General features: G+C 33.7%; 2 protein-coding genes across 4 annotated transcripts in view; one reads left to right on the forward strand and one right to left on the reverse strand.

The window, feature by feature from the left end:
* LOC128167569 (UBA-like domain-containing protein 1) overlaps nucleotides 1–2,523 on the reverse strand; it is a 4,658-nt gene extending 2,135 nt beyond the window's left edge. Inside the window, exons 1-2 of the mRNA XM_052833365.1 lie at nucleotides 2,327–2,523; nucleotides 2,102–2,185 (exon numbers count right to left, since the gene is read on the reverse strand). Of these exons, the coding sequence (XP_052689325.1) occupies nucleotides 2,102–2,185; nucleotides 2,327–2,440 (198 nt within the window). The 5' untranslated portion in view covers nucleotides 2,441–2,523. The remainder of the gene's footprint in view (nucleotides 1–2,101; nucleotides 2,186–2,326) is intronic.
* A 198-nt stretch (nucleotides 2,524–2,721) lies between these two features.
* Nucleotides 2,722–22,433, forward strand: LOC128167568 (E3 ubiquitin-protein ligase MGRN1-like). 3 transcript variants are annotated; one of them, XM_052833362.1, is made up of 15 exons: nucleotides 2,722–2,877; nucleotides 6,265–6,383; nucleotides 7,104–7,195; nucleotides 8,807–8,965; nucleotides 9,456–9,573; nucleotides 9,888–9,951; nucleotides 10,214–10,377; nucleotides 11,502–11,729; nucleotides 15,406–15,526; nucleotides 16,008–16,086; nucleotides 18,136–18,300; nucleotides 19,248–19,341; nucleotides 19,617–19,797; nucleotides 19,935–19,952; nucleotides 21,001–22,433. In XM_052833362.1, exons 1-15 carry the CDS (start codon nucleotides 2,793–2,795, stop codon nucleotides 21,261–21,263), a joined length of 1,950 nt encoding a protein of 649 aa, XP_052689322.1. In that variant the 5' UTR covers nucleotides 2,722–2,792; the 3' UTR covers nucleotides 21,264–22,433. The 3 variants fall into 3 exon arrangements, with proteins under 3 accessions (XP_052689322.1, XP_052689324.1, XP_052689323.1); XM_052833364.1 differs by lacking the exon at nucleotides 19,935–19,952 and adding an exon at nucleotides 20,235–20,284 and having other exon boundaries at nucleotides 21,001–21,143; XM_052833363.1 differs by lacking the exon at nucleotides 19,935–19,952.
* Nucleotides 22,434–23,114: the final 681 nt, after the last annotated feature.

The raw sequence follows: 23,114 nt of genomic DNA on the forward strand, positions 1-23,114 counted from the left end.
TCCTAATCTATTAAAGAGATTCTGCACATGACCCTTTTAAACGTTGACCTGTGCCAGTATTAAATCTTTTTGACCTTACTTGTATGTCAGTATTGATCAATATTATACCATACCTATATCTTCATTATGCTAACAGATCAATAAAGAGGAAAGAAGTCACCTAAAAAACTATCCAACATGTAATGTCATTATTATGTCAATATGTGTATACACTTGGTGTAAAAGAACTTGCACTAAACATGTTGAGAATTATTTTTCAGGTCTTCCTAGGAGACCATACACCGAGACACATGCCTCTCATAAGCAAGTCCAAACAACGTACATTATTGGAACAGGCAGATATGGCCCACTGGATATTACCAATTATAGATATTGACAAAGAACAACTGAATTGCTATGCAATGCCTGGACTGTATGTAGAATAAATGCTCAAATGGCGTATGCCACAAAACAGGGAGGTGTATAACATTAACTATGTGTGCCATGACCAGTCAAGCATAAACAAGTTCAAAACATGTAGTAAATTCTTCTACATAAATGGCTTCATTCACTGGAGTCAAATGACTCAGAGAATCACTGAATGTTGACAAATCTGACCTTTGTCTGAGGTTTACTGCATCAACCTGTACAGTCTCTATTTATAGTATTACATGTGGAGTAAACTGTGTACTACTGCTACATGTGATGACTGATGAGTATACCAACACTCAGATCCGGCATTTCAACAACTACCTGACCTTCTACCAGTCATAGTCGTACTATACATACTCTCCATAAACACAGACAACTCAGTTATGAAATGCCTCCACCAAGGCAAGTTGTTTACATTATTCATGGCTATAGATTAAAGGTCTCCAAGGTCATGTATTCAAAACAACCACTGAGCTACAGTCTTCAATTACTCCTCTACAGGCTGGCAGTTCAGCTGTTTGCAGTGTGTTCTAATTTCAGTGTTTACCTAGAGATGTGCTGCCTTGTCTGTACGCCTGCCTAGACGGTTAAACCACATTACCAAGTACACAACAGAATGCTCAATAATTCTCTTCATTGGCACAATGCTCATGTTGCATAGAAAAATTAATCAATAAGGCAACCCCATCATGATCAATCAGCACTCAAATGCTGATCTAATGGTCAGTGGTTTTCTTTTCTACATTGTAAAGGGGGTTGCTACTTTATAAATGCATAACAATACATGCTTTATTGCACCATACCTAGAAACAATCTTGTTAGAATCATTTCCAATCAATTGTGTATACATCATGATAGTTAATTTTTTAAGGAAAAAAAAATATTTTTTTTGTATGTAAGATTTAGTAACATCTTATAATTATTAGTTATCTTACATGTAAACTCTTGCATGATTATGTTAAATTAATTTTTTTCTTAAAGAAAACTATTGGCTCATACAACTTCTAGGATCAATGAGAATAGTATGATAAAAAAAATGCCCCTAATTTTAAATGCTAGTATGTATACCTAAGAACGTATGATATACATATAGCTATACAGATGATTTAGTAACTCTAGACATAACAAATCAATGTTAACTTGTGTTTGATTATTCAGGCGTGACAAAATGATTAGAGACCAGAATGTAAACAAGTTAGTACTAGCATGTCAGACAACATAGAGAAAAGAATTATCAAGTTTAGCAAGACTTTTTGAATTTTATTCTATTGATTTTTTTTCTGTGCTTTAAATTGTTTACATCCACTTTAGTCTGTTTACAATTTTGTACACAAATTAAAATTCAAACTTAATATTTTAAGAACAACATTAATGTTCAAGGATGTAAATTATGTATTTTTCCATAACTTTCGTTTTATAACATTTCCATAAAAAGGATGGGATTGGTAATATAAAGGTTATAAATTAGGTCATGTTGGTTCAAAACAAAAACAAAACGATGGGTCAACCAGACATCTATTGAGCAACATCCTTCCCTTATTCACCCATCGTAACTTAGGTAATATTGACTGCAACATAAGATCTATTTATAAACACAAACAAGTTGAACAATGACGTGGTTCTAATGTAAACACGGCAAAAAGCAACAACAGAAGTGTATGATGTCATCAATCATGGAGGAGCAACTTACCGGGTAATTTGCGTTTGAGTGATTGCCATGACAAGTCCTACACGTTGGAATAGACGATTCTTGAAGAAACATACTAAGAGCAGTCTGAAAAATAAAGAAACAATATCATACTTCATTCATAATTCAAGTCTTTTCCGAGCGTCAGTCGTTCTAAGGTGGCGATATACACAATCAACATGCGCCATGATAAATACAATTTATGAATGCACGACCTATAAACATTACCTGAAATTGCCAGTTTGAAGCCGCTAACAACTGTTTTGCCTGTTCCGCATGTACTCCTGTGGCCGACACAAAATGGTTTATCATAACTTGTTCTTTGAGGTTATCCATTTTCATGGATTTACACGCAAATTTCCTGCTGCCGTGAGTCCTTTGATAAGGCCAAAACAATGTTGTTATTTCGATGGACGAGTTATTGATAGCTGACGTCATAGAAATTACGACGTTTCATTGGTCGATTCATGGAGACATGGGTGGGGCGATAAATTAAAAACACTCGGAAAGAGCGTGTTTATGAAAATAAAATTTAAGTAAATGCAAGAAAGTCAATTTTGGTATGTTAATTAAAAAAAATTCTCATGTTATTTGATGTTATAAATTATTTTACAAGCAAGTACCTGTGACGTCATCAGATGTAAATACGGAAGTCGCCATATTACTTTTGGTAAACATCCACACTCATTGAAGAATGGGGGGTATAACAAGTCGAGATGCAGGGGAAGAAGAAATCGACACAGCATCAACTAATGCTTATCGATATCCTCCTAAGATTGGTAAGAAGTGAAAAATATATTGTAAATTTCGTTGTATCCTCAGAAAAGCAAGATTAAAACAACTGTTACAGATTTCATGCTACATGTATACATAGAAATTAGATAGTATTTGCTCAGATGAAACAAGAAGCATGTTATATTTTTACAGTTAGTTGTATCATGAGTTTGGAATATGATTTATTATTACCTAAACAAATGGATTTTGTTTTTTAATAGAGATTAAATATTTTCTAATATTGTCTAAACAATAAACGTGCATCTTTACTTATCACTATTGAAACCAATCTATTGAACTGCTGCAATCAATTAGACAGTGAGTCGGTCAATAGAATAGGATTTATTAAACTGCTGGTCAATAGAATGCGATCCATTGGACTGGCAACATATTTTGGAACAGCTGATCTAGGTTTCAAATTCATAATTTATGTACTTTGCGAAGATGTCAACGCTATACAAGGATTTGAATGCATCTTGATATGAAAATCTTCTGTAATAGTACACAATTGTAAACATAAATAATAAAAATAGAATTAGGTTATTAAACAATTATTGAATGCCTGAGCAGTCAATAAACCAGAAAAATTTTCCCTTGGCGCAGGGAACAGCTCAGTGTGTTCTGTTGCCCTCAGCCTATTGCCTCGATCGGGCAATAGAACACATTGAGCTTTTCCCTGCACCTCAGCTAAGAATATTCTGGTCTATTCAGTCAGGGTTGTCTCTAAGACCCGGGAGGCGTGGAATTCCACCGCCTATAATGCCTTAATTACCCAGCTATTTTTTGCATTTCAAACACAATGTAACTTTAAACAAGACCCCCAGATCTCCTTCTACTTTTTCATTTCCTCCTTCTACTTCAATTTTTAGAGACAACCCTGACTATTGACTGCTCAGGCATTCAATAATTGTATACTGTCTCACTTTATGGCTCTGAGGTCCTATTCTCTGTGAAAAGTGGTATGGTTTGTACAAGAAATTGGTATTGAATGTTAAATGATAATTTGATTTATCAATCAATCATGCTTATTTTGGAGATCATATGAGTTCAATGTTATAGGTAAACATAGACTCCTATGATGATTATGCCCTATTTTATATAGGATGTTATAGGCCAATATAGGGCATGAAGTCAGTGGGAACTCTTTGACACCAGCTAGTGATGCTCGTTCATTCAATGTAATCTTAACTGATAAGTTGCTCAGAAGATTGACATTATGAAATAAATGCTGGTGGTTATTCATATGTATATTTCACTCTAGAAACCGTCATAATGATATCCTCAAAAACTTTTGTGGTAGTTTGATGAGGATGTAGCTATGTTTGTTTATTTCAATTTTTTTGTACATGTGGTGTATTCAATATTTTAGTAATATTGAATATGCGTAGTACATTAATGTGTTATAAATTTTCATTCAGCAGTTCATGTTATACAAATATTGACTGGGGTTGAAGGCAACATTGATTATATTAGCCCCCGAGGGACGAAATATTGCCCGACGCGAAGCGGAGGGCAATATATTCGTCCCAAGGGGGCTAATATAATCATTGTTGCCCGAAAACGCAGTCAACATTTGTTTTGTTATATGGAGAAACAAACAAAAAGTCAAGAAAGGATTTGAAAACAGATCGCCGTAATTTTCTCGGCTCAACATAGAATTCAATTTTGCGCAAAGTTCATTTCCAAAATATCGTCGGCATCAAAAGGTCACTGGTGATATTCCATTGTCCGTAGGAACTAAGCTAAAGATGTTTTACCTGATTTCACTTCACAATAATTCGCAAATCCATATACCCGTTATGATAGCAAACCGTCGCATTGTGCTTTCGTTGTTTACTTGCCTTGACTGCATGACTGTCTATTATGACGTCACCTTGTTTTGGAGTCGCGAAGAGTTATTTACGTCATCGTTTACCAATCAACAAATCAGAGGTGATTAATTGAAATAGATGGAATATTCTCTAGATATTATTCCTAGCCAGTCAATATTTAAAAAATATTGACCGGTCAATATTTTTCGGACGAGCTGATACATTGTATTACAATTATTGACTATTTGTTTATATAGAGTTATATAGTGAGAATATACTACTGAATATAACAATATGATGTATTTCATACCTAGAGGTGATGGAAGAACTATACCTACATGTACTTAGTCATTATTATTCTCACTTTTCATAAGCTGTGAATGCCAACCTTAATAAAAATTCAATTAAATTAGGCAATTGATGATCAAATTAACACCTGGTGAATAAACGTATATTACCTAATATGGTACCTGCAAATACTTATAAGATACATAAACATTGAAATGAATTTTAGTATCAAAAAGGGTTATGTTTTATGGATATAGCAAACTGATTTTGTATCCCTTAGAGGTGAATAATAACAAAATTTTACACTTTTATAACAAATTTCCTTTCAGTTTAAAAAAGCTTGCACTACCATTTAAAGTAATAGTTTTTCACATAAATTCTTCAATTTACAATCCGATTATTAAAAGTATAAAAAAAAATGTAAAAATTGTAATCTGATGAAAGAAAACATGTATATAGTGAATTTGCCATAGATGTTTTTACTACCCGGGTAATTTGTTTTATGGATATAAATGCAGAAATGAGAATGTTTGTAATGTACAGTGTTAAATAAAATGTAATGGGTTCTGAATAAACTTATTCAAATATTCTGATTAATACAGTATGTTCAAAGTTATTAATTTTCCAATACCAGATAAACTAACCCAATTTAATCGCACATCTAACATGAAAGTACAAGCTATGGCCATTGTTGCATTGTGTTGAATAATGACACTTTCTAATCGATGTGTATTTCAATAGCGATTTGCAACAAAGATTTGGATTGGCACATTTATATAGACCCACCAAATTATCAAATGCATGTTGAGAACATGATGTCAGAGAAAGAAAACTTATAATAAAGTTGTGTACTTGCAAGTTAAAAATTACAGAGTTATTGGAGAATAAACGGGGCGATCATGTTTATGTACATGTGTAATTGATGTAGGTAAGTGGAAAAAAATCCCCCCAAAAATAAAATGTATCAGATACATTACTTATAAATATTAAATTGTAATATTGGCTACTTTAAAATGACATGGGGGCACATTTTTTTTTTATAATTCTTTGTTCTTAAATATGAATGACATCAGTAACAACTTTTTTATTAGGAGAAAAGGTGTCACTGATGATAAACCATGTTATTATTACTAAGATATTCAGTATTTTCTCTTCAGTCTTTTTTTAAATCTTGTCTTTATTCAATCATACCCCATTTACTCAATTATACATGTACATGTATTAGTGTTAAACTTAATGTTTATTGAATGAAGTAATGAAGTAATGACTGCCATTTGGTTGTTTTTTGGACAGGTAGCTACTTTGGGAGTTACTTCTACATGGGAGGGGAGAGGTTTGAGATGAGTCAGCCCGAGGCCTATTTATTTGGTGAGAACTCGGACCTAAACTTCCTGGGAAGCAAACCTATGCCGGTATGTAAATATCATCACACTGCGATCTGACAGTGTGTAGTTTTACCTGAAGTCCATACCTGTACATACACACCATTGTTTATTAGACAGGTTTATGAGTGAATGTGTTTTAGATTGTTAACTGTTATTATAGATCATAAAATGAGCCTCCATTGCTAGAATCAATTCACTTCCTTGCTATGGACACAATTGAACTACATAAGGTTAATGCACACAATTCCACATCTGGTGATATTTCAGTCTGAATTGGTTGTACCTCTTGTATATAAACTATGTCACCTCAAGCTGCTGTAATTAACTTGTAATGGTGTATTGTTAGAGGGAACCATAAAGACCAACAAAATTAAAGCCCTGGATCATCAGACACTCTTAAGAAACGGCCTTAGGAAAGCAATTTGTTTGGTTCTTTTGATGTTGATACACAAGACCCATAAAATCATTGAACATGTTTCCCATCTAATAAAATGAAAGAGGGATTTAAATACAAAAGTAACAACATTATCATTGTCCATGATATGGATAAAAAATTGGTAATAAATACATATGCTGTACATGTAGGTATGCATCAGTGATATTAATGTAGGAATGACTGAGTTGTTGAATAGAGAATGAAGTAAATATTGAGGAAAATATATCGATTTGCAGATATTGGAATTGATGTTGTCAGTCGCCTATTACATAAGTGTATGTGGTGTGACAGATATTGATCTTTGTTTACAGTTTCCCTACCAAGGTTCTACCTCTGGAAGTGAGCCAACTAAACCATTGAAAAGTCTTGTCAACATCCGCAAAGACTCCCTCAAGTTCGTCAAGTGAGTGTCTACTGTTAATTTATAGATTACAAAACACAAGTCATTGGTGTTTGACAATAAAGAAGACCCTTTCTCACTAGACATTATATGATCTATTACATGTACAGAGGGTTCCGCTTAAACTGATAGTCTGTTTGTCAGGCAAAAATTATCAGATTAACCGATTATCAGATAAACCAATTTAGCGTTTTTGTGGTATTTAATTTTGGTATAGAATAAAATACAACTTGTTTCAATACATAATTTATCAACAAAAAGATATAATCTGTTTTTCAATAGTTTATAATGAAATAATTTACCTTGCATTAGCAATGAAATAGCATTTTAGTCGTTATTTTGTTTTTAAATGCTCAAAAGAAAATGTTTCCCTTCTTCACTGTTCATTACGATGGTTTCAGAGTGGCGGCCATTTTAACAGGAAGTAGATAAGGGCTAATTGTCTGAACATTCCCTCTTTTCACCTGGACAATTTATTTTAATTCTTTTTCTGGTATAGTAGAATGCTCTTAAATAATCAATTATGCATGACAACAAATTATTTGAATTTCATTCATTAAGTTTTCTACCCCGATGTAAAATTGAGAGTAATCAGAATTTCCTCAATGTCACATGTTCCCAAGCACTTTTGATTCAGAAATTACATGTTTAAATAATTCTTAATGGTGCAAGCCTAGCATGAAATTAACACAGGCAATTGGTAAATGAAAAAAACAGTAAAATGTGTACACAGGTAAGGTCAGTCCTGTGTGCGGTCATCCGGAACAACTATCGATGTCGGTAGCTTTCATCTTCCGAAGAAGTGAGACACCCGTGTGTGTTGAAGTGAAACTAATCCCCTGTAAAGAGTTACTGTGTACACAAAAGGGGTGTCAACTAATTAAACAAAGGAATATAGAGGTGTTAGAGGGTGGGCTGAACTATCGATGTCGGTATCTTTCATCTATCGACCAGCTGACCATCTGTGTGCGTTGAGCTGTGACTAATTCCCTGAAGCACCGTTATTTGCAAGTTTTAGGCACGTGCCAATTAAGCTGTTTACACAGTGGAGGTTATACACGAGGTGTGGACATGGTGGAAAAGGTGTTAAAACGTTAACTGATATTTGATCGACCGACAGAAATCGTATTAGATTAACCGAAAATGGCATTTTTTAAAATCAGATTATCAGTAGAAATTACAAAGGCTTATATAGCAAATGGATCGGTGTTTTGATTTTATATCAGATTAACCGAATTATCACATTAACCGCGATCAGATTAAGTGGAACCCTCTGTATTAGATATTTATTTCTTAATGATAGGTAGAGAAATACTAAACTCGAAACAAGATTAAACAGATACCAAAAATTAGATTGTACTCACAAAATGCATGTATACCTTGTGATATTCACTCAAAATTAATGGTAAATACTATTTAATTGTTGAAGTGACAGTTATCAGAAAGTAGTTCTATAGACTAGAAAAAATATGTATGAAATGCATAAATTGCAAACTTGTTTTCGTCTGATGACAAGATACTGACTATTGTAAGTTTAATGCTGTGGTTTGTACTGATGCTTTGATGACTGAGAGTGTAATGCTGTGGTGTGTAGTGTAGTACTGTAATTGACAGGGTGGAGGACAGTGAACAGAGACCTGAGGGTGACGAGTCCGATGAGTCCGACCCATCCAGCACCAAGTATAACATTGAGTTCACCTTCGACTCCGACTCCAAGTGTGCTATAACTATCTACTACTTCGCTACAGAGGACGTCAATAATGGACAGATAACGTGAGTGTCTACATTGAATAATAGAATAGAGACAATGTATTACTGTAGATTCTAAATTAAACGCAAGGTACTCCACATAAATTCGCTAGAAGCGCATCTCAGATTTTAAAACTTTTGGACAGATGTAAACTAAATGAAACTATGATAAGAATTTGATTTTTGCAATTTTATATTCTTATGTTTTGATGCAAAATAGTTGAATAGAGGAATTAAGTACTCGCAGAATATAAGAAATCTACAGGTTATTCATTTATGGATACTTATTTCATGTATATAGCTGCAATAACCACAATAGTCACAATTTGGTATACAAGTCAGCTTTCAAGGAATTTCAAATCTGATACAATTACCGTAGTTATCATCATTCCTGTGTTCAATAAAACCCAACCTCTCTTACTCAGCTTGTTTGGTTTAATCAATGTTTTTACCTCTTAAACATCAATAATGGTGATGTGGTCTGTAATTTACCTCCTTGTTTCTCCCCACACAGGTTTCAGACAAAAGAGGCGTGTTTGAACTCTGAGACCTTCCATTATAAGAGGGGCGCCAATCAACTCTTCTCCCAGTCTACACATGTCCTGGACCCTAGCAAGTTCTCAGACGAAGAGGTCAGTTCATGTCAAACACATACTTTCATATAAAATTAAACATTCCGAATAGTGGTGCTGAGATTGTTGAATGAGCTTGTTTCAATGACTGTAAACGTACTACATTTGGCTGTGTATTCTCTTTAGCGCTTTTGATGGAAGCGTCTTCCGCTAAATCAAGTACATTGTCAAATGTCATGCAAATATGTATAAGAATAGTCACATTTAGGAATATGCTATTTCAATATAAGTCCAACTTGTTAAAAAACTAATTTCCACTAAATATTTTCATGTCAAATTTAATACGTTTACAGTAATTTGTGCTTTGATTCCAGTGGCAGTATGACCCTGTCAAGGAGACCATCCCTGTGGTCATCAGCTGTGTGGTGGAAGATGATGGTAAGCTTACTGTAGCATCACAACAACAACACAACAACAACTGGATAATATTACAATATACAACTTATTATTCCATTAATAACCTTATATGCATTTACAATAGCTGAAAATCACAATACAAGGCATTTTCTAAATCTAATGAAATCATATTTTGAACTAACTCCTGCTTCATTTCAAATCCTTTATGAAAGATTATCGATAAAGGTTTCACCTTATTACATGTACCATCATATGCTTTTGGTAATGTTGCCTTGCCCTGCAGATCACCCATGTCACTCTCACATGACCTACGCTGTCGTGGAGAAGAGCTCAGTGGACGGGGGCTACATGATCAAAGCTTTAAAACAGAAACAGTTTGTGGATGGACTGCTGTATCTCCTACAGGAAATCTACGGCATAGAGAACAAACAGACTGACAGATCAAAGGTACCCCACCAGGACAGTGTCTTCATCTCACTGTACACTCAGATTGATGATTGTGCAAACATTTTTAGAATATTTTACCTTGTGGGGTGGATATCAATTCTATATCAAAAAGACATTGTATGTAAAGAAACACAAGTAATCAAAACTAGTTATCATAATCTCTCAAATCAGGGTGAAATTGTACCTTAAAGAGAAAGAAAAACAGAATTGTAGCTGTAATGCATATTACATAATATTAATACCTGTACCAGAACAATTTTAAAATACATACTGTAAAGTCTTCTTTATAATATGCACCCTTTTTTAGCCTAAATTTGATCAAACGTAGGGGATTATACATAGGAATAAAATTTTACCCAGTTTTCAGAGTTTTTTTCTGAATGCTGCAGGAGTATGACTGCTGATATTTCACATTATGTGAGATATATGAGTGTACAATGTACCTTAAACTTCAAAAATATCTAATTATTAATTTAATTTCCATGTATTAGAATATTAATCATCTCAGAGCACTGTTCCTTGCACCAAACAAGTTCTCGGCAGTGCATTCGCTATTATGTAACCAGCCACCTGTTGACTTGGCGCATGGTCAATGTTTGTTTTACAAGTTATGGTGTCAGAAGCATGCACTTGTCTTTTGTCTGACTTCACAGTTTATTTGAGTGCAGGAAGATGATTTGATTTAAAACTTACTTACTTTGTGTCCCTTTATATTCAGTTAAACCAAATTGTTTTACATATTACATATGAATTGATGATGACGATATACAATAAACAAACATTTATTCACAATGTTTATTCAACAACTGTGCAATCATAGAATTGGACTAATTATCAATTAAGTCATTACTTTTGTTGTTTTGGTTTAGATCTGCAAATGTTATTGCTTTTATTAAAGTGTTTTGAATATATTATCAACACATGCAAATCAATGTCTTTTCAAAAATCTCGATTGAAAATTTCTTTGTTTTTTTATTGTGTATTATAAATAGGAACAGTGCTCTTTTCACCATTTAACATCCAATTTGGGGGTGCTATACATGAGACTTTACTGTATGCCTAATACACAATTTAACATCAATCACATGCAGTTTTTATCACGCAATATTAATATAAACTTTTAGCTGGAAGATCCAGATGATGAGGTTGAAGACAGTGGGGCGGAATGTGTCATCTGTATGTCAGACATGCGTGACACACTGATCCTGCCGTGTCGACACCTGTGTCTGTGCAGTAACTGTGCCGAGTCTCTGCGCTATCAGGCCTCTAGCTGCCCGATCTGTCGCTCGCCATTCCGAGCCCTACTCCAGATCAGAGCCATGAGGAAGAAACAACCCTTGTCCGTGCAAACGGTCAGTCTATTACCCATAATGCACTATGCTGATGAATTTATTGCACCGGTATATACCGTGTATGAATCCATAGTTTTATGAATGTTTTACTCAGATACTGTAGAAGCAGAAATATTTGTTGGGGGTTTTAATTTCCTTATTTTCGTTGGTAGTATTAATCAACAAAATTAAATCCATGACGAATTTTTAACCTAAGTACTCTGAAAAACAAAGTTGATTCTTTGATTTATTTTAGAGATTATGTCATTGATATAGCGAAATTTGTTTAAAAACAATGAAATTTTAACCCAATGAATTTATGTGCTTCTACAGTAACAGTGTTTGAGTTGGGCTATACAGAACTAATCTGACCCAACCTAACAGAAAGTAAACCCCAACCCTGGATTTACTTTTGGGGTTTACTCTGAATTTACTCTGGGTTTACTAAAAAACCCAAAGTGGACACAGAGAGTAAACCCCGATCAGAAGTATACCCCTGAAAAAAGAGGCTACATGTGTATTTAAAATACAGAAGGGGCAGGGATTAATACAGGCAGTAAGATGGTAAAATAAAAGATGGGTCTGCTTCACACTTCAGTGCATACAGTTGACCCTAAAATCAAATACCGAGTAAGCCCAAAGTAAACCCCGAGTGAACGCAAATTTTCAAAAAAGCAGACCTTGAGTAAAACCCAAGTAATCCCCCAAAGTAAACCCGGGTTTAGTTTGGGTTTACTCTGGTGTTAAGTTGGGCCTGATCAATACTGTAGAGGATACCCAATGTCATATTATGTTATTGGTGGATTTTATGTAAAATGGAGCAGGCCATTAACTCCAAAACATGTGTTTAATTTTTTAACGAGTACTGGTATGGCATAAGAGTACATGTCTTGAGTTAGATCGACAGAACAGGTCCTTGACAATGCCTGGAATGTTGAATTAATGTTTGTGTCATAAATCATTCAATTCAAGCTTAATGTTGTTAAATTTCTTGTTTTGAAATTATAATTTATCTTATAAATAATTCAAGGACGAGAAGATCTTGACACATTTTATTTGCATAACAGCTGTCTGATTTATTTAGAAAAATTAGTTGTCATGACCTAAATTTGGTGTAAACAATTGATAATGAATTATAATCATAATTTTGGATAGAACAATGAAATAAGTGTCATGACTTATGTAATGAGTTAAAAGTATTAACATAGAGATTAAAGATGGTTGATAATAACATTAGGGAGGGGGAGATTCTATGTTTCTATTTCATCTGTGTTTATGCATTGTTTGATAAAGTGTCAAATTATTTCAAATTACATGTAATTCATTACCTGCCTATACTCAACAATGTTGCACTCAGTACCATAAAGAACTGACAAACTAAGGTACCCAGGGTTACTCAATAATTCAGGGATGTTTGATTTTAAACCATTTTAATTTGTATTTGGAGTGATGTAATTTAGATTAAATATTTCTAAAATTTTCACAGCAAGGCATTGTCCAGGAAATTTTCAGAAGCCTATCACAATTTGTTACTATCCTTTCACTACAACATACATAATTTTCAGAAGCCTATCACAATTTGTTACTATCCTTTCACTACAACATACATAATTCTTGCATGTATAAACTCAAAAAAAGATCAACACCCACTCCTGTTTTTAAAATCAAACAATTAACTTGAAAAGACTGTTCTGTTTACTGTAGGCGGTGACCTTTGAACTTTAGAGGTCCAGATTTATTAACAAACATGTTGTTGAAAAATAGAATATATTAAGCTATTTTTCTGCTTTGCATGAATACATTCATGATTCACAAAGAAATAAAATTTTACCTTTCATTTTAAACAAAGAAACAACTATGAACAGGTGGTAAACCGTCAAATTATATATGCATATCTCTTGATGAGGGGTGAAGCTATATGTGCATAAAAAAAAAACTTTAAGGTGGATATATTTTAACCTCATGTTATTGGGAATACTATTATGTAGGCAATGTCGATCAAGCACAACAACAGATATTAAAAGGGCAAACTCGAAAAGAAGTATTAATTTGTAAGCTTTAAACTGTTCATGCATGTTAGTCAAAATAAGCTCTGGGTCTGTTTTTAATGGGGGCAGTGTCCTCAGGCAGACATTGTGACCTTCATGGGAAAGGTCAAGACGTGCCAGTGTTTGATAACAAGGTTAGACAAGTTAAGCCGCTCTTTGTTTGTCTTTCTCTGAACACTTTACCTTTTTTATGGACCAGTTTGAATGTTTTGAATTTTTCCTGTAGTGATAAAACGGTTATGTTTATTGTCAGTCCCTATCTTATGTAATGTTGTAGAAATAAGTTTTATTACATGCTCCTTCAGCTCTTTGAAAAAAGTAAGAGGTATCTTAAAAAAGAGGAGATCAATTATTCAAGTTGTTACAGATGTATCAGAATTGATTTATGGAAGCAAACCACATATAACTAATGATAAGCAGATACAGCTTGCAATTACATTTGAAAAATGTTTACAAAAGTTCAGATGTGTACTTTCAATCAATGTTTAATGAAAGGGGATCAGGTTTTAAGGCTAAATTGTTTTGTTTTTTATTGCTGTACTTTAATCTTAAAATATAATGCAAATTGACAGAATAAAGGAAAATTAGCTGAGGCCATCATTAAAAATATCTCTGTTTCCCCTAACCCAACCCTAAATTTTGAAATTTCTGGTTTGTATAGGTAAATAAATAGTTTTTTCTGCCAGGGCGGAAAATGAAAATACATTACAAATTAAAATTAAAAAATAGTTCATTTCCTTTATTAATAACAAAACTAAACATGACCAATGAAAAATAAATTGTTTATATTCATGTACCAATGGAATGTAAATTATATTCAAGAATTTGATATTAAGTTCACAATTTTATATTGTTTATTCAAAGATTAAACATGTTTGTTTCAATAAATAGATGTGCATGACTAGATTATGATTTCAATGTTGATGTATATGTCAACTTAGATTCAAATTTTATTTCAATGATAATGTCTACTAAATATCTATTAATTTCTCTCAAACTTCTGGGTATATTAGATTTAATTTAAAAAAAAAAGGAAAATGTATATTGTGCTAAAAAAATTCAGTCGGCAAGATTTAGTTGGGTCGGTCATGTTAGGGGAAACAAAATTAATTTATAACTCGGCCTATTGTGTGCTCCTGTTTGGGAGATTGTTGACAAGGTAGAGATTAGGAAATTAATTATATATTGTACACATGTGCTTGATCCTTGAAATGATGGTAGATCAAGAATCACAATTTTCCATAAAATAGTTGCTAGATATTGAATATGACTACCAACTGCAGTGTTTGCAGCCAGGAATATATACCGGTACCTGTTACTGCCCCTTCTATTTCAAAAGAAATTGGCAACTTTTCTGCTTTGAATTTATTTATCAAGGAAACAAAATCACTTTTTTTTTAAAAATGAAATGGAAAATGTCTCATTATAAAGGGGGAATGAAAAGGGTTTTTTAGTAAAAAAGAGAAATGTCACTGCAGAGAATTAATGAAAAATGCTGCTACTGATGAATGAAAAAGATGTAAATAGTTTTCATAGACTAAGGGTCAGTAGAGATAAAGTTGCACCTTCATTATTTCCCCCTCCCAATAGTAAACTTCTGTGCCGTGATGTGACTAATGGAGTGTGTATTGTGATGTCATCTGTTGCAGGGGGAGACTCCGGGGGAGGAGAATCCAGTCAGCCAGGAGGGGGTACCCACAGGGTACGAGGCGGTGTCCCTGATAGAGGCTGTCAATGGACCGTGTAATCAGTTCTTCTCTGTGGATGGAGGTAAGCTACTGAGAAGTCTCTCTGAAAGTAGATTCCTAAGGCTTTTGAATTGTTACAGTAACTGATAAACTAGGGGGTCACAAATTTCTTTTAAAAAGAACTTGCAGCATATGACCAAATATATAAATGCTGATTATTCATCAGCAACAAAAATTCAACCTCATGCCAGTGAAAAACTTTTATTGCTATTGAATTAATCTGGAATATATGATTTTATAATAAAAAATTGCATGATTAAGATCTTTTCATAAGACTTGATGGATTTACTAAGTTGCATTTTCTTTTTAAAATGTAGCCCTTCTCTATAGAGTAGATACTAGATAAAGTACAAATTAGCAGTATCCAAATTACGATAGAAATTAGTTTATTGACCCTGGATGGGGTATTCATGAACATCTAAGGGTTTGCATTTATGCTGTGTTGATCACCGAGTAACAACTTTTTAGAGTTGAGTGCGATTCATGTGTTGGTTTATTTACAGGACTTCAGCTGCCAGTAAGGAACATAGCACTGGATGTTGACAGCAGTTACAGAGAGAAGAAACAGAAACTATCGAAAAGGTGAGTGTTCATTCCTTCATATATACATGTATATACCTGGTACATGTACCAGTTTATAGGTGATTCCATGGTACATTGTACTCATGAGTTGAAATCAATCTCACTGTGTAACACAAGGGAATGTTCCATCACGCTATAAACAATTACTAATACGCTCTCTTGTTGAACTATTCCAAATGTTTGGTTAATTGATGACTACACAGTTCTATGTTTATCATACTACATACAGTACAGTTTTGTTAATTGGTTTTTTAATCATAGACCAATTCCAATAACCTGTGCACTTGGAATCTTTTGCAAAATTAAGTAGCCATTTTACTTTTCAACTTGATGTACATTTTTGGTTTATCATAAATTTTCTACTGTTTGTATGGATAATGGTACTTATAAATTTCCTAGTTAATGTTTATCGAAAGCACAAAGTTTTGAGGGTTCATATGTGGTATTTTAGAAGTCACCGAGATTGCTGTCGCTACTTGTGAACAACAAAATTTAATAAAAAGATGTCAATCTGCAACCTGTGAAAAACAAAATTAAATGGTTTATGAAAACATTTTGTTAAACAGCGGGAGAAATGATGTGTTAATTTGAATGACGGAGGATGCAGCTATAAATCCTACTCAGTGTCATTTAAATTGGATTTTATTTTGAGAATTGTTGCAAATTTAGAGAGTATGGTGGACTGTTATGAAAATATCTCCATAAAACAGAATATTTGAATGAAACTCAACCACTTTTAGAAAGTTCAGGAATCATTTAGAAATTTGTAAAATAAAACATGATTTATGATAAAAAGTCATTAATTTCTCAATGATGAAATTTGTACAGATCTTCTGTGACACTGTGCTTAAAATCACAAAAGCATCAACCTTTAACGAGGCCGGGACTAATTTGTTCTGCCCTAGATTTTTTAATGAAATTTTTTTCATGAATTTCTACTGATATAATTATTATTTTAAGATTGAAAAATAAGACATTTACCACACCGTTTGTGTAAGAGGTCGTCTCAAAATTTGTTAATTTTTAACATACCACCCTATGGGATTTTGCTTGAAATGTATCAATTTTGCTCATTTTTACATTTTTTTTAAAACTTCTGCCCTAGGAATTTCTTTTTCTGTTCTACATATTAAGCAAACAGATGATGTCACAATACAAATGAAATGCTGGGCGAAAGCGTGCGTACTCAATCTGAACTCGGCCTCGTTAAGTCTATCAAACATTGACAATTAGAGAGCCATTTAGCAGCTTGACTTTAATAGGAAATAAGACACTTTATTTTTTCATTTTTGATATTCAGAATGGTTATAAACCGTTAACAAGGAATGCTTCGTCAAAATTTGAAAGTCAAATATCAAGTTACAAGCAAGATTCAGAGTTTGAAATTCTTTGTTTACTTACATGTATGTGTTGTATTGGTTAAGTTTTATTCAAATGTTGCTCTTTTTTGTCGATAATATTATTTTGAACACCCTGAATCAGTGTATCTCGTTTTCCACGAGTCGTTTTGTGAAATGATAATTTTCTTACTTACATTATTTACAAACAAATTATAAGATTCGAGCTTTGTTTCTATAACAGTGATTTCATACCTCAGTATATCTCTTATAACTTGACTCCTAACATTGGAGGGGAACTCAATACAAGTACCAACTTCTTTTGTAATGTAATTCAATGCCTTATTTTCTGTTAGTCATGTCTTACTTTGTTGAAAAAAGATTTAAATGTTAATTATAATTATCATTTATTATTTATTACGAAAGGCTTCTTTTGCTAATTATCTTGTCACGTGGAGACAGGTTTCATTATCTTGGAATTGTATTGTTGTCTAGTATTGAACTCTTTTGAACAAAATAAGTACAGAATATACCAGTATGTAGGAAGTATTCTTTGGTAAGCACAACAGGGAGACTGAATAAAGACATACCAATAGCAATTTTGTTTTATTAATTTGAGGGATTTGAAAAAATAATTTACTTGGTATATATCTTGGGCATTTGTTATTTATCAAGAAACCATTTGATAAAGGCATGACTTGGTTTGTTACAGACACATGATCAGTGTGAAGACAGAGGACCCTGTGGTGAGCCCCAATGTAAAACCTGATGATAAGAAGGTCTTAGATGAGGAGGAGGAAGAGAGGAAGAATGAGGAGCCTCTGGAGGTGGTGAGGATGGAGAGAAAATCCTCCAAGAAGGATGCCACCAAGCCTCAGTAAGATAGCAAAACCCCATTTAGATAGCAAACCCCAGTTAGATAGCAAAACCTCATTAAGATAGCAAACCTTAGTGAGTTAGCAAACCTCAGTGAGTCAGCAAAGCCCCAACAAGATAACAACACCTAAGAGAGATAGCAAGCCTCGGTACCATAGCAAAATTCCAATAAGATAGGAATTCCTCAGTAATATAGCAAATCTCAGTTAGTTAGCAAAACCTCAGTTGTATAGCAAAACCTCAGTATTATGATAGCTGTGAAGAAAATGGCAGGGTGGAGTGGGGGAAGTGAAACCTCAGGAAGTTGGAAGTGGTGAAAAGGGAGGTTGGTGATGGTGCCAATCTTCTGTAAAGTAGCAGTTGAGAAAAGGGATTACAATTAGACATGTTAGGACAGGTGAACTCTAAAGAAAACTTTTTTAAATATAATTTCTGAAATGAAAAAATGACAATAAGAAACCGTCAACCATCTCAAAAATCCATAAAACAAAATACAAATTCAAAGCAGAGAAACACAAACCTCTAAAAGATAGAGGTAGGATCAGGTGCCTAGGAGGAGTGAGCATCCTCTGCTGACCGGTCACACCCGCCGTGTGCTCTTTGTTGTAATCGGGAAAAAAATCGGAAAAGTCTGTAGACAATTAGGTGATTAATTATGGTCTAACAATTAGTATGAAAAACGTCAGTCAGCATGCGACCCAGTGGAAGATTGTATTTGCTGACAATGTCGTTGTATCAACCATAGAACTTACTAAAATATGACTTCATTCAATATGTTAATTCAATTCCATGTTAGCGATTGATGTATGATTTTACATGTTTTCTTAAAAAAAAAAATGCAAAAAAAAAATGTACTGTATTTCAAATAGAGGTTAAAACTGTTAAAAAAAGTATCATTTTTATATCGACATTTACTTTCTGAGCCTAATGTCAAAGTGCTTTTTTTAGATATGCCGTAGGCAAGGAGGTGTCCAACAAATTGAATGCATCCAAGATAGTCAGTGTTGGTGAGGATTACAATACAGACAGTCTGGACAGTAAGGTGTGTACTATATGTTTTATACTCTGGTGTTTTGTTACTGAAAAATGCAGAAAGAACTGAATAGTTTACTTACTTGTTTGAAATGGTCAACTTCATGAGCTTTATTTCTTCCGAACCTTTTTTTGATGTATAATGAAAATGCTTTGGACACAATGAAATGAATGCCACAGCTTTTGACAGTGTTCAACACACATTTTACATTAGAACGGATCAAGAGAGTAATGATGCATGGAGTAATAGAGCCATACTTTCTACCCATGCTGTTGGTTTTGTAGGGGATGCGGACTGCCACTCTACGAGTTTACGAGTCGGAGGCTGACAGTGACTATGACTTAAAGCCGATGGGGTTAAATCAAGGTCACACATCTACGGAGAATCTGGCTGATGACGAGAGAGAGGACAGCTCAGAGGCCGAGCCAGAGCCAGAACCCGATTACGACGATGACCTTATATCTGGTAGGTCAAAGGGTGAAGGTCAAAGTAAACCAGCCAGTCAAGTCTGGAAAAAGGAAGGTTTTTACAATGACTGTTAGTCTACTCAGAGATTCCTTGTTTTAGTTCATTCATGAGAATACTGATCGTCTTTTGTTAAGGTTCACAGCCATTGTTAGGTAAACAGGAAACCTTCTTTTTACTGAAATTCATTTCATGCATCATGATCAATGATTTGCATGGGTTCTAAGTCATTTTTTTCTACAAGTACTTTAAAAGCTGTTAGTTAGACAATATATGTACAAGTAATCTGCATTTCTTATCCATGTTCTGGACTTGTTTGTATGCCTAACCTGTGTTCGTATGGACAATGTTATCTGTAGGAACTAGATGTGATTTGATCTTGTAAACTATTAGATCACATTACACCTGAATATCTGACTGCAATTCTCTATTGATAGTTTATCACACAGTTGGAATTAGCGGAATCGAGAATCCTTTGTATATAAAAGTAATCAAGCACATTACTTGTTGTAGTTTATAGTGAACATAAATTTTGTTTTTATTTTATATTTTTATTTTGTTTCAATATTATAAATTACATGTAGAACATCAACATTTAGAACACTTTCAAAAACTATCTGTCTTCCTTTTGCCATTATTGTCTCCTTTTGAGTTTTTTCACTGCACATTCATACATGTTTTTTGCATTATAATTACTAAGTTTGTATCCTTTCTCTTTTTCTTATTCTCTCTGTGCTAAGACTTAGCTTCTTTCAATTAAAATTGCTTTGAAGCTTTCTGCACTTTTGCCTTATTTGTCTTTCTTGGTGCATATGCTCTGATTACAGATGACAACAGTTACTGCCACTTCTTTTTGGACTTTCTTTATTCCTGGTTGCTTTGATTCCATCATCTCTTCCCCTGGCTGTCTATGGTTTCTTTGTCACACAATCCACTTTGTGGCATACTTTTCTGTTGTTTAAATAATTATATTTATCTACATAAAAAAATCTGCAAATCTTTTTACAAATTTTGAAATTATGTGCAAGACATGCACTTATTCTATAACTAATAATGATATTTAAAATATGATTTGAGGAAAATACATGGAAAACTATGTCACATAAAGATGTATCAGAATAAACACCATGTGTCTAAACCTGGTACATGTACTTTTGAGCTTTAGATCATATTGTAAGTTATGTGTTTATGTGACTTTTCCAGAAGCAGTGAAGTCTGAGTCAGCGTTGAATGTGTCTGAGAAACAGGGGTCACCGGACTATAAAGACAAAGGTCAAACATATGTGAAGGGACTCAGTCGCAGCATGAACGATGTGAACAGAGACAATTCAGGCTATCACCCCCTCTGTCTACAAAGTAACGCCTCTCTCCCAGAGACCTCTACCAGTGGGAATGAGGCCTCAAGCTTTGGAAGCACGGACAGTTCAGGCAAACTTTTAATAGACACTGCAGAGAGTACTGATTGAGATGTGTAATGGTGCTTCTTAAGGGAGGGGAGGGGGGCTAGGGGAATCTTAAAGGAAATTGTCTACAAATAGTTGCATGTGTTGGAATTTTCTTTGTTTTGTGGAAGTGAAAGCTGGTTTTTTACTTCTCTTTGATGTAGTTTATATACACCATGATTGTTTGAAACAATTATGGTAAAACTGGGCCCAGTACTTAATCAGATTAATTGTAAAAATGTTTCCTGAATTGTTGTTGTACAGTATAATGGTCTATTTATTGATTCTCATTGCTAGTATCAATACATGAGACATTACGTCAAGATTAGAGATTATTTGTATAAAGCATACCAATGAAAACTTGTATATACATTCAGTTAAGAGTATTTATGCTAGGACTTGATTATTGTGAAAGATGAAAGGTTGTGCAGGGTGAATGAAATCCTTGTTTGTATCCTGTGATGTTGAGTAAAAATTAATACATGTACATGTGATTGAAAAATTATGATAATGGTTATAGTGTGATTTCATAGGCACTTTATATTTTAAACATTCCTATTGTGTACGTTGTAAATACATTCGTTAACATACATGTAGGTAAATTATAGAAAATGTTTAAAATATCAGTGACTGTGCAATGAACACTATACGAACCAGTGCTATTCCTAGTCGCAACAAGCAGGCGTTCACTGCTCCCATTGCTAGTTGATTTTTATCAGAGGCTGACCGTCTCCCTGTATTTTTATTCTGATCTTGCTGACACAGATATGTATAAATCCATCATAAAAATGTCAAAAATATTCTTCATTTAAATTTCATGTTAAAACATTACACTTTTCTGTTCTGTCTAAATGTGATCATTTATAATATTGTTTTCAGTGCATTTCCTTGCTAAACATTGTATTTATTATAGATCTTTACTTTTTTGTTGTTCTTCTATTTTAAAATTAAACAATACAATGCATTTTCCTTTTGTTCATACTTTTATAATGACTTTGTGTTTTGCATGATTGCAGCCACCATATTCCTAAGAAGCAAACAAAGAATGCATTCTATTGTTTATGTGTACTTTCTCTTTGAATCATTGATATAAAGTATAGCTGAATATGCATAAAATTAAAGGAGTACAATGTATGTTACAAAGATGAAATACTGTGATTTTATCATTATTCTTTGAATAAAAATTTTCGTGGATTTTGTTGTTGAGGTGATTCACAAAATTAAATGTTTAAAGTGCAAAATCTAACATGTTATATTGATATGATCAATGGCCACGCATTTATGTATCCTAAATTAAAACCGGCATTTTGATTAAATCCTTGGAAACTGGTATCCACAAATATTAATGGAACCATAGTACATGCATACGGTGAACACTTGGCCTACGGCGTGCTTGCTAATTAATGCCATTTTTTATCCACTCTAAACAATTTCATAATAATACAAATTGTGAACAACAATCTGGATTTATACAAAGAAATACAGGAGAAAATAATCCCAGTATCTGGTACATGTACAGAGTTTTAACACTGAATCTTGGCCAATGACAACTTTGTTGGGTAATCCAAATCAAGAAAAACTTTGTCATGCGAATATTTTTATGAGAGAATTCGAAATTCAATCAGTTACAAGAGACATTGCAAGAAGGCATGCCACTTCAAGGTATAGAAAGATGCTACAAATATTTCTGCATCAAGTTGACAACTTGGTGACAACAGTATAAGAGTGAGTAGGTCTCCAGTAGTTGTCGGTTTTGATGTACTTCCATGTTGTATTTTACAATGAGGTACTACACAAAAACAGGACGCTGGTCGCCGTATTTTGTGATTTCAGTGACCATTCCATAACGAGTGTGCAAGTTGTTAATAAAGATCT

Source organism: Crassostrea angulata, chromosome 10, assembly GCF_025612915.1.
Source record: "Crassostrea angulata isolate pt1a10 chromosome 10, ASM2561291v2, whole genome shotgun sequence".
NCBI lineage: Eukaryota > Metazoa > Mollusca > Bivalvia > Ostreida > Ostreidae > Magallana > Magallana angulata.

Bases quoted from the DNA above. Each gene is read 5' to 3' on its own strand.
- LOC128167568 (XM_052833362.1), top strand. From the start codon at position 2,793: ATGGGGGGTATAACAAGTCGAGATGCAGGGGAAGAAGAAATCGACACA. The intron at 9,574-9,887 runs GTCAGTTCATGT...CTTTGATTCCAG, and splicing joins GCAAGTTCTCAGACGAAGAG to TGGCAGTATGACCCTGTCAA. The intron at 16,087-18,135 runs GTGAGTGTTCAT...GGTTTGTTACAG, and splicing joins AAACAGAAACTATCGAAAAG to ACACATGATCAGTGTGAAGA.